General features: G+C 50.2%; 1 protein-coding gene across 7 annotated transcripts in view; it reads right to left on the minus strand.

Moving 5' to 3' along the window:
• Window positions 1–12154, minus strand: part of EIF4G1 (eukaryotic translation initiation factor 4 gamma 1) — an 83668-nt gene that overhangs the window by 57503 nt on the left and 14011 nt on the right. For 3 of the 7 annotated variants that reach the window (XM_088669233.1, XM_035133984.3, XM_088669234.1), the window contains 2 exons: window positions 5078–5186; window positions 4588–4677 (listed from right to left, as the gene is read on the minus strand). In XM_088669233.1, the coding sequence (XP_088525359.1) occupies window positions 4588–4677; window positions 5078–5152 (165 nt within the window). In that variant the 5' untranslated portion in view covers window positions 5153–5186. Of the gene's footprint in view, window positions 1–4124; window positions 4158–4587; window positions 4678–5077; window positions 5187–12154 lie in introns of all 7 variants that reach the window. The other 4 variants (XM_060274331.2, XM_035133981.3, XM_088669235.1 and 1 more) reach the window with 3 other exon arrangements.

The raw sequence follows: 12154 nt of genomic DNA on the forward strand, positions 1-12154 counted from the left end.
CAAACACTGTTTGCTCTCATTGACTGGAATTTGCACAACACTGGACAGTGATCTTTGCACCAGGAAAAAAGTCATTGCTTAAGGAAGTGATGGGATTTGTTTATTTTGGTTAGGCCAGCAGATACAGTATGAAAACGTAAGGAGATGTTTGCAGTTCAACTGCACATTATATAATGGCAGCACTGCTAAAAATAGATGTATACAGATTCGAACGCAAGGTTCCTTTTCTTTGTATGATTTGGATATTTGCACGAATACTTTCAATTTCATAATGAATAAATGGGAATAAATGATGGCACCTTGTACGCCTCCTTCCAGCAACTCCTGCAGCCAAGCTGGTGCCAAACATATTGCTCTGCTTTCCCCTTTGAACCACATCAGAGAGTCCAATGGAGGGGTCTTGTCATCTGGGCAGCCCAGGACCTCCATACACTCTGCCCAGGCTTGCACCCCAGGGAGGTCATTTTGGTACTGCCAACGCAGTGGTTTGACTTCACCCCCGAAGGTGCACTCCATTGTCTCTTGAGACAGATGGATGCCAACAAATGGGAAGGGGGGCAGAAAGAGGAGAAGCCAATAAAAGACTTTACTGCTTTTACCTGAAGTGTCCCCATGACTAAAATGTTAGGACATAGGAAGAGCCTTGTAAGGTCAAGACCGCATAGCCATCCAGTCCAGCATCCTGTTCCTACATTGGCCAACCAATGGGAAACCTGCAACCAGGTGCAATCACACTCTCCCTAAAATCTTTACCAGCAACTAGGATTCAGAGGCATACTGCCTCCAACAGTGTAGGCAGAATGCAGCCAATGAGGACAGTAACCATTGGCAGTCTCATCCTCCATGAATGAGCAGGTCTTCCTTGCTGGAACCCATGCCCCATTTCTGAAGGAAAGAAACATCTCAAGTCTTCCAGCCTTCTAAACTCTTGGGCAGGACCTCAAAAGATGGGGTGAGGGAGGGGAAGCTTTGGGGTCACAAAGGAGGCCAAGTGTGGTTTTGAAGGGCAAAGCCACCCTCAACCCCTTTCTAAGCACAGCCCAAATGAGCCATAACTGCAAATGTGCACTTGCGTGCGCATGTGCTCATCCTGGAACCCAAAGCAGCTGGAGGCCTCAGCGGTAAGCAAAGTGGCAGTGCTGTGCAAATTGGAAGAGGTAAAGAGGAGGGGAATTCAAACCCCAAGGGGCAAGGGGAAATGTAGCAGAAGGGGAGAGCACAGATGGGAGTGGGCTACCAGTGACCCACCAGCACATCTCGACTTGACAAGGAATGTCTCGCCGAGCTACTTCTCATGGGTTTCATTAGCAACAGCCAGATCCATAATGATGTCCCCAGAGGGCAGGGGGCAGACGTGAAGAATGTTAAGAGCGCTGCTGCACCAGACCAAAGGCCAGTCTAAAGTGCCCTCCGGTTTCCCCAAGAGGTGAACCATTGGGAAGCCACAAGTACTACATGAGCACGATAGCTCTTGATCCCTAGCCAAATGCCTCTGATACTGGAGCTGCTATTCAGACATCCTGACTTGCAGCCACCGAGAGCCTTGTTCTCCATGGACTTTGTCCAATCCGCTCTGAAGCCATCCAAGCATTGAGGACAAGGGTTATTCTAGATGAGAGGTAGGCAACCTAAGGCCCAGGGGTCTGGATGCGACCCAATCGCCTTCTCAATCCGGCCCGTGGACAGTCGTGTTTTTACATGAGTAGAATGTGTCCTTTTATTTAAAATGCATCTCTGGGTTATTTGTGGGGCATAGGAATTCATTCGTGTATTTTCCCCCAAAATATAGTCCGGCCCACCACATGATGGTCTGGCCCACAACTGAAAAAGGTTGCTGACCCCTGTTCTAGATAGTCATCAACATAGATGTCAGGTGGAGCTGCCTCCCCCCACATCATCAACTTGCCACCTTGGGGCAGTCCCCCATATGCACCCAGAAAGTGCTCTTTACTCTGCAGTTCCTTAAGATGCTGGGCATGCAAACTGGAAAACTGCTAGAATGTGTAATTTAACACAGTGAATCAGTTCTGAACTAAGGGAACCAGGATTGAGTTGATAAATAGTAGCAATAATTCTTAACAGGTCATCTTCAGAAATTGAACTGTGGAACAGAAGTACAGTCGTACCTCGGTTTACGAACCGCTCGGGTTGCGAACAGTTCGGGTTACGAACTCCGCACCCCCGGAAGTGTTTTTGGCGCGCGCGCACCCCGTGCATGCGCAGAAGCGGGGCACGTTTTGCGCATGCGCAAAGCGCGAAAATCGCAAAAAACCGCGCTTTGCGCATGCGCAGAAGCGGCACTCGGTTTGCAACCTTTTCGGGTTACGAACTGCGACTCGGAATGGATCGCGTTCGTAACCCGAGGTACTACTGTATTCCCAACTAATGTTTTTTTTTTAAAAAAAAAAATCTCAGTCCCTCTGACAACAGTACTGTAATACAGGCCAATACCATCTTCCCTGGAAGGCTAATATTGACAGGTGGTCACACACCGAGATCATGGCAGAGGTGAGACCTGAAGCCTAGATTTCCTCATTCCCAGCCCAGTATCTTAGCAAGAGAGACAGTAGGCCAGAGTTTCTCAAACTTGGGTCTCCAGCTGTTGTTGGACTACAGCTTCCACCATCCTTGACCACTGGTCCTGCTGGCTAGGAATGATGGGAGCTGTAGTCCAGCAGCTGCTGGGGACCCAAGTTTGAGAAACACTGTAGTAAGGGATCTGAAGAGGCCCACAGATTCTCTACTGAAAAACCATACTCCGTGTTTTGTCCACTGTGGGTGTGTATGACACCTATGCAGCCAAGGGGTGACTCAAAGAGTCAGGAGTTCTGACTAGGCACTGGGACACCAGCTTCAAATGAGAATACAATCTGAGGTCCAGAAAGGTTAGCACAGGGGCAGCCAGGATACAAGTCTCTTTGGTTAGCATTAAAGGTGCTATTTGACCACAAGTGGATTGGGCTCTTCAGAGTGAACCAATGAGGAGGAACGAGACCAGACTTAAAATCCTAGGTGACACCTTTTAAAAACTCCTAACCAAGCATGTAGGGTTACAGGAAACAGCTCCTGAATGTGCAACTTCTGGGAATGAGAGAATCTGTGGCATTTTGCTGGACTAAAACTCCTATCACCCCCCCCCAATGATTGTGCCCTGTTACCAGGGTACGACAGCTATGTCTGGTGGTCCAGAGGTTTCCCACCCCTGGAATAAGACCTCCAACCTTTTTTGGGTCAGACCCCCTCAAAGTTAACAGTAATTGAAGCTTTCGAGAGAAGGTCTGGGGGGGGGGCAACACTATGAAGCCTCGTCATTTCTCCATGGCACCCCAAAGGGCAACTATGAGGGTGGGCGAGAAAGGAAAGCAAGCAGACAGTTCCGAAATGGTCCTAAAACCAATCTCTGGGCACAGACGGGCACCTTGTTCCACAGGAAGGGAAGGGGTGGCACAGAACAAGGAAGAAACGCAAGCAGAAGTAGCAGCAGCAGCAGGGAAGCAGCTGTCATGAGTCAGCATGTCATGCAAGTCACATGGGAAGGGGAGAGAGTCTCTGCCTTGGACACTGCAGTCAAACAGACCCTAGCAGCCCAGTCACTCCTGGGATCAGCAGACACAGCCGAGCACCTGAGATATAGATTTGCCTTCCCATGTTTCATTTTCCTATTTGACTTAATTCATTTCCTCTCTGTATGCTTTAAAATGCTTCTCTTTAGGAATGCAATTCTCATCCAACACTTCAGAACACCTGGAACATCTCACATCTATTATCATGTGATCGCTGCAACACCCCTGTAAGGTGTGGCTGGTGTTATTGTCCTCATACTGAGGGCAGAGAGCTGAGGGCAAGTGAGTGCAGCTTGCCTCGGGCCACCTGACGACTTCAGGCAGCAGCCAAAAAATTTTGGACCAGGGGCTTCACAGCTTATGTCTTTTACAGATGTGCACCACGCATCTCGGGCTGTTCTTGCCTTGCCAGCCAGGACAAATGACCAGCAGCCTCTATACTTCTCCAGCTAGTTTCCCTGCAGTGTCCAAGGAAACCCCCTCCCCAACGTAGATGCACCCCAGCCCAGCCCCGGATTGCATACACAGCATGCGGTGAAGGGAGTAGAGAAGGGTTAGTACCTGCTGATGTAAAGCACGAGGCCCTGCTGGAAACTAAGACAGGAAAGAGCGAGGGGAGAGGAGACAAGAGCAGAACATCACTAACAGAAACAAGCATCCCCCCGCCACCGCCACCAACTCACTCCTCGGAGTTATCTAGTCGCCCTACCTGCCTTCTCAGAACCTCCACAACCCCCCACTGTGCGAGGACCAAGGACAGGGCAATTTCCACCACACCTCTGCCTTCATGGCTGTCTCAGCTGTGTTCACCCAAACAGACATATCCACCCAGCACACGCTGCAGATGAACTACTGAGTCAGCGGCGCCTGCAGACGGAGTCCGCCTCCAGGGCTCCTTGTGCCCGGCAATCCCTGAGCCACATGGAAGAACCTGTTTGGCAGCCCCTCACAGAAGGCCTGGCTGCCACCCCAGAGATCTCGTGGCAGCCGAAGAGCAGCAGTGGCAAGAGCGCCCCCCCCTTACCTGTCGAGGCTGGGAAGGCGTATTCATTTGGGTAGCTTGCGCTTGGTTAAAAACCACAGGTGCCGCCTGGCCAGGAGGAAATGCTGACTGCTGGGGGAGGGGGAAAAGGGAGGAAGAGCAGGTTAGCAGCTTCCGTAGCTGCCCCCAACCCACACCCAAACCCCACCCTCAAGAGAGCAAGATTAGGGTGCATGCAAAATTTGTGCGAAAACTCGGCACACGCAGAGAGCCTAAGCCGAACTTTGCAAAGGGGGCTCAAGAGGGTCATCCAATCAAATCCTGCCTTGCAAGGTTGTTTGGACCCACAATGCAGAACCGACCCACAAGCAAAAGGCAAGTGAAATGCAGAAAGGTGTGCATGTGTGTGTGTGGAACAACTTGTGTTGAAGAGGAGCCACCAGAGAAGACAGAGCAGCCAATGGATGATAGTTTGTATTACATATTGTAGAACAGAGGGGGACAAGGCAGCTTGGGAGGAGAATCCTTTTACCTGTGGAAGTCCAGGAGAGGGGGAGGGGTGTGGGGCTGATGGGGTTCCTCCTGAGGGCTGTGGAGTTTTGTTCATTTCACGTGGTGCTGCATAAGGATCCCCTTGCTACCTGTTGAGATAGAGAAAAAGAGGCATGGTAAAAACGAGCACGGAAGGAACGCAACACAACTAGAGGCGGAGGGGGAAATTCCAAGCTAAAACTGGACCTCGCAGCAGAATGGAAGGGAAAACAGAAGCAGCCCAAACAAGGATGGACGGTCAGCCCTCCAGACCGCACTTCCAAGTATCATGAGTGCCATTGCACAGACGGATCTCATAGCGCCGCATGACAACTAGACCAGAGAAGAAATGGAACAGCAGCAACTTCAGGCAAAAATCAGGGGAGGGGCTATAATGGATGTTGCCAATGAGAGTCCCAGAGGACTCCTAGGCAACTGCATCTTTTGGTACCAAGATAAATAGCTACCCCATGCACCTTTATGCTTGTACGCACTTTTTTAGTGGTGCAGCCCCCACTGCAGACTCTCTCCCTAACCTTATGTCTGTGCATCCTTAGGCAGCCTAATGTTCATCTAGCGCAGAGTGCCTTGGCTTAAATTTCACCTGAAGATGCTCTGTATTGCTACAGAGACACCCACATGGGCCTCCAGTGGCCACAACCCTGGTTCCTCCATCTGTTTTAGTGTACAACTTCCATCAGTTGTGCTGCTTGGGGCTGATTGGAGGAACTGCAGGCATCCATTTGCAACTGAAATATTATAATATATGCATATATTTTTTAAAAAAAATCAAGTTTCTAGCCACAATGCCTACAACAACTATGAATGAGGAAGGGGGACCTTCTGAACCCTCATTAGTACCCATAATTCCCAGAGAAACACAGGGCTATCTGATGAATGGCTTCTGTATTCCTTTTTTCTATGTCTCCTGCTTCTTAAGAAGCTGTTTCAAAAAGTTATCATCTCCCACCTGCCCAAACACAGTATCCAGAAAAAATAATAATGACTTTTTAAAAATTCTGGGCACAAAACCTTGCCAGCTTGCATTCAGCCCTAAGTTAATCATCTCGCTCAAGAAAACCCAACAACTCTCAGATGAAAAGTTGCTGCGGTAGTGTCAAAAGGGTCTCAAATTGGCTGTAAACTGCACTCTTCTATCCCAATTCACCTGAAAGGCATCCAGCAGAGAAGCTGAGATCAATCCTACCCAGTTCTTGAAGGCAAAGCAGCACCACACAATGAAAGATTCACATTAAAGCGCATCAAAGAGGCACCCAACAAAAAGATGCACTCAGAGATGTGCAGTGTGTAGAACGCCTTTGGACCAATGTCGGAGCCAAGTCTCTCCAGGTAAGCTGAAGGATGGAGGCTATCCAAGACCCCGTGTGTCTTGAATGCAACTGATAAGGTGCCACAGTTTGTTCCACTGACCGTATGGGATATGGATGTATGGGGCTATCAGGGCAGCTATCATTCATGTCTTTAGCCCTACTTGCGGCCACAGTAAGAAACCATTTTGAGAACCACCCACCTAAGACCCAGTCTCTGAACTGACCCCGACTCTACTCCCTATCGACTCTTGCTTGCCACTAGACTGTATACAAATAATGCTAGGAAGTCAACCCATTTTCATGGCCTTGGCCTTTGCTCTGGGGCCTTCCACGATACAGACATTCCTCCACCTCCCGTGTGATTGCATATACACGTGGTGCCAGGAAATAAATAAATGGAATACCAGGAAATGGCAATTGAGAGCTGGAGAGTCCTCAGGGTTCATCAGTAGACCCTCCCTGGAGCCCAGTGGGGGCGGAGGAAGCCCCGAGGAGAATGGAGGCACAAAGAGACTTTGTTAACACTGTTCATTCTCCCCGCCCAACAGTTCACAGACGGGGTAGTGCAGCAGCACCCACCACTTCCCCACACGGCCTCCAGCCAACCCTGGAGCTTCAACTCTAGATATTTTGGCTGGGCGGCCAAGGACTTCCACAGCATTTTCTGCCTCCAAACCAGACACACAAATCCAATGTGCCATGGTGATCCCCACTACCCCCTCGGAACAGGTCCTCCCAAATTTCTAGGTCACTACAAGGGGGAAGTGGAAGCCCCTCACACAATTCCTGCAGAGGTAGCATGCCGGCTCTTCTCGCTATAGTGCTCCTTACTGCAATATGCCAAGTCAAAAAGGAACCATGTTGCAAGCCCACCCAGCATCGTATTATATGACAAAGCAGCCAAATTCTCCTGGGTGGGAATGAGGAGGAAACATCTGAGCAGCCAGCTCCAACATAGGACAAGAAAAGACCCCGTCCCATCCCAGGTTTGCTCCACCAAGTGCCTGCCTGGGCTAAGGTGGGTTTAGAAGCCTCCTAATGGTCTACAGGCCTCAGCCTAAGCAAGGACTAACTGCCTGCAGCTTTCACAAACACACGCAGATGGGCAAAGGTGCATAGGCCAGGCTGGCAGGGCAAAGGGAACTTCTTCCAGGACGCCAGGCAGTAAACAGTCGCAATGCTGCCCCGTGGAACCTCATGGGAATAGGATCCCTTGGGTCTGGACAGGGGCAGTGCCCTCTCCAGCACAAAGCAAGGTAGAGCCACTCTACCCAAACAGACCCAGAGCCCTGGCGTAACCTGACCCTTGGGCTGCTGTCAGCGTTTCAGGCGACTAAAGACTTTGGGAGAGAGAAGGAAACATACGCAATGCAAAGGAGGCAAAAAACCAAGACAGGATCAGGAGCAGGAGGCTTCTGCAGGGCTTCTGCAGTGTGGCCAGATTATTTGCTGGGTGGGCCTTGCCGAGGGCACCCTAACTCCCAAAGCCTTTTGATTCTGAAAATTTCCCAGGGCATTGGCAACAACAACAATAATAAACTTAAGTATATGTGGTGGTCCTGGGTGTGGGTGGCACATCAGCACCAATTTCTTCACCTCCACTCGGAATTAGAGCCACCAGTTCTCATACTTCCCTTCTCCCCAGTCTCCTCAGCCCTTACTAAACTGGGATACGTTTTTGTTTAAGAAGCAGCATTTAGTGCATACTACCTTTCTGTAGTATTTAGGAAAGGGGGAGCAGCTGAAGCGGCACAGACCACAACTGCACAGTTTGCAATAATTATGCCCCCCCCCACCTTTGAGCATCTAGACACTGTGTGGTGCAGCATCACACAGGCAGGCAGGCAGGCAGGCAAGGAGGGAGCATGCAGCAGCCCTTCCTATAGGAAGCAGCTCCACACAGCCTGATGGGGCCACGTCTACCAGGAGACACCACCCCAAATGGTCCTGAATTTTCCAGACATGGAAACAGAAGCACACCCACACCTCTTGCAAAACCAAACTGCAGGGACAGCCATGCTCCCAGAAAGAGAAAGGGCCAGCCCAAAAAAACTGAAGCCAAAGGCCCCAGAGGAGATGTAGGGAGCTATATCATTGCTTTAGGGGAGGCCCAGCTGAAACAGCTAGTCTCTCCTGAAAAGCCCACACGAAGTTTTGCAGACAGTCAACACCACCCCAAGATCTGGGGAGAGGCAACTATAAGCATGAATCGTTTCTCCAGCGCTCCAAATATGCCCAGTTAATTCTTTAGGCAGGCTAGCTCCCGTGCCAAGCACCCTTCCCTCCCCAGGCTGAGACATTCTCCAAGCGCAGGCCCAACCCAAACCAACGCCAGCAATGAAGAAAAGATATTTGCTATGCAATTTTCCACCCACCCTGCTCCATGCCACCCCCTTCCCGAAACAAGGGCAAGCAGAAAGTTGAGGTCTCAATGTGGAACAGCCTCCCCACCCCAACCCGCCATCCTCAAAACATGCACAGAAAACACAGAAAAGATGCAAAATACTCACCCCTAAGTAGGAAAAACCCCAGGCCAGTTTTGCAAGCAGCTGAGACTTTTCATCTGCCAGTCTTTGAGAAAACGACAGAGGGTTTTTTTGGGGGGGGGGGGGAATATCAGCCTGCAAACCTGCTGGTGAGCGGCATGGAGGGTCGGGCTTGCCAAACATGGGCAAGGCAGGGGACAGCCCCCCACCCCCACCCTGGGAAGGCCAGGAACATGAGTGCCGGGAGCTGCCGGTGGTGTCAGATCGCAGTGTCTGCTGCACTGCAGAGACACCGAGACAGGGAGAGGAGAGAGAGAGGCAGGCTGGAGAGAACCAGGGAGCACCCAAAACCCCACCCACAGTCATAGCCATTCGGCCCCAGCACTGCCCAAACCAGTCGGAGAAAATCCCACGCCTACACGCCTGAGTCACTCGCGTTGCACAGGCAAGAGGAGGAAGGAGGCAGGCTCCTGGCCCAGCCCAGCCCAGCCCCTTCCCTCTTGGCAGGACCAAGCAGCCAGGCACCCACCTGTGCTGCCGATGCAGGCATGAGACAGACAGCAGAGGAAGCCTGGGTGCTGCAGCGCCATTTCGTGGTGCCTACACCCACAGGAAGCCTCCCTGCGCCCGGGAAGGTGCCCTGCCTCACCCCCATCCCAAAATGCAGAAGACGCAGGCTGAGGAGAGAGAGGGAGCTGCACACCCTTCAGACTCTGCCCTTCAAAATCAGCAAGAGCAGCAGTGGCTGGAATAGGGAGGGGGCAGCAAGAGGCAGCCCCACTTGCCTTAAGAGGGAGAGGAGTAAAGCAGCTAAGGGAATTTGCAAAGCAGCAGCCCTAGTGGATATTTTTTTGGGGGGGGGTTGACTGGAGAGACACTGGTGCAGCTCCTGTCTCAGTAGTTCACTAGTTGGGCCTGGGACTCTTGGGGTTGCGTGTCCCACGACAACTATAAACACAGCGTGGTTTTGGGCGAGGCTCACCCCCAGGCTCAGTTCCCCATCTGAAAACTGGGAACAGCAGCAACCCATGCGCCGGCTTGCACAACAGAAGACTGTCGTACACTCTGGGAACTTAAAAGGAATCACTTAAGCGATCATCAGAAGGTACCATTTCCTCCATGCCTTCTCTCAAACAACATTGTCCCACCAACAGATGGCTTCTCGTAGCCAAGCAGGCTTCATGGATCTACCTGTAAACAACAGTTCAAGACCAGGTGCGCAGCCTGGGAGTCATTTTGGACTCACAGCTGTCCATGGATGCACGGGTTACTTCTGTGTCCAGGGCAAATGTCTACCAACTCTATTAGAGACCATACCTGCCTATGCACTGTCTCACCAGAATGGCTATCCCTCGTTTGGACTACTGTAACGCACTCTATGTGGGGCTACCCTTGAAGGCAATTTGGAAACTACAACTAATCCAGATTGCGACAGCTAGACTGGTGAGTAGGAATGGACACTGAGACCATATAATACCAGTCCTGAAAGATCTACACTGGCTCCCAGTATGTTTCTGAGCAAAATTCAAAGTATTGGTGCTGACCTTTAAAGCCCTAAATGGCCTTGTATACCTGAAGGAGCGCGTCCACCCCCATTGTTCAGCCCAGAATCACACTGAGGTCCACCTCAGAGGGCCTTCTGGCAGTCCCCTTACTGAGAGAAGTGAGGTTACAGGGAACCAGGCACAGGGCCTCCCATCAGATGTCAAGGAAATAAACTGACTTTTAGAAGATATCTGAAGATTCGTAAACCGAGGTACCACTGTACACGGCTTTCTTCAGATATCTTCGAAAAGTCAGTTTATTTCCTTGACATCTGATGGGAGGCCCTGTGCCTGGTTCCCTGTAACCTCACTTCTCACAGTGAGGGGACTTACTTCATTCCAGAAGTCCGTTCTTAAACCGAAACCATTATTAAACCAAGGCGCACTTTCCCTAATGAGGCCTCTCACTGCTGGTGCCCTTCCACCATTCAGATCCCATTCTTAGACCGATGTAAAGTTTGCAAACCAGGACACTAATTCCAGTTTTGCGGAGTTCGTAAACCGAATAGTTCATAAACAGGGCTGTTCTTAAACCGAGGCACCACTGTATAGGGACGTTTTTACTGTGTTGGATGTTTTGATTTGTTGGAATCTGCTCAGAATGGCTGGGGCAACCCAGTCAGGTGGGCAACAAATAAATAAATAACATGCACGAGGAAAGACTGAAAGCTGCAATCGCATGCTCAAATTCCTAAAGAAAACCTGAGAACCCCATGCCTTCCAGAGGCGAACTCTCTTAGCATTGGACAGAAGACCTCCCCTCTGTCACACACACACACACACACACACACACACACACACGGACAAGCCAACAGCAGACTCAACATTGCAAATACATCACATCAGCCTGCTTGAGGCCTGAACCCAACACGGAATGCATGAAACAGACAGCACCACACACTGACATGCACAGAACTACAGCCCAAGACACTACCGTGTTTCTCCAAAAATAAGACACCGTCTTACATTTATTTTTCCTCAAAAAAAAAACATGGTGGCTTATTTTCAGGGGATGTCTTATATTTATTTTACTAAGTATGGTACAGTTTAACCTACAAGGTTAAAATGCCTATCACTATGGCTTATTTTCGGGGTATGGCTTATTTTCGGAGAAACACGGTACTAGCCCAAGCCGCAATTGCAGCATTCACAACAATGCTCTTTTTCTCCCCAATGGCCAGTCACCACTTCTTTCTTTGGTCCAATTGAATAGGCCAATATTTCTCAAACAAGGTCAGGAAGGGGAGTTTGGGGAAGGTGGGAAAGGTAGCTCAGTCAATAAACCACGAGAGACTCTTAGTCTCAGGGTGCTGGGTTGGAGCCCCATATTGGGCAAAAAGATTCCTGCATTGCTGAGGGTTGGACCAGATGACCCTTGTGGTACCTCCTAACTCAGCAACTCTACGATCACAGTTCTTCATTAGCATATCTGAATACTTAAGACTTAAGGCAGGGGTCAGCAAACTTTTTCAGCAGGGGGCCAGTCCACTGTCCCTCAGACCTTGTGGGGGGGCCGGACTATATTTTGAAAAAAAATATGAACAAATTCCTATGCCCCACAAATAACCCAGAGATGCATTTTAAATAAAAGCACACATTCTACTCATGTAAAAACATCAGGCAGGCCCCACAAATAACCCAGAGATGCATTTTAAATAAAGGGACACAGTCTACTCATGTAAAAACATGCTGATTCCCGGACCGTCCACGGGCCGGA

Source organism: Zootoca vivipara, chromosome 5 (genome assembly GCF_965207765.1).
Source record: "Zootoca vivipara chromosome 5, rZooViv2.hap1.1, whole genome shotgun sequence".
NCBI lineage: Eukaryota > Metazoa > Chordata > Lepidosauria > Squamata > Lacertidae > Zootoca > Zootoca vivipara.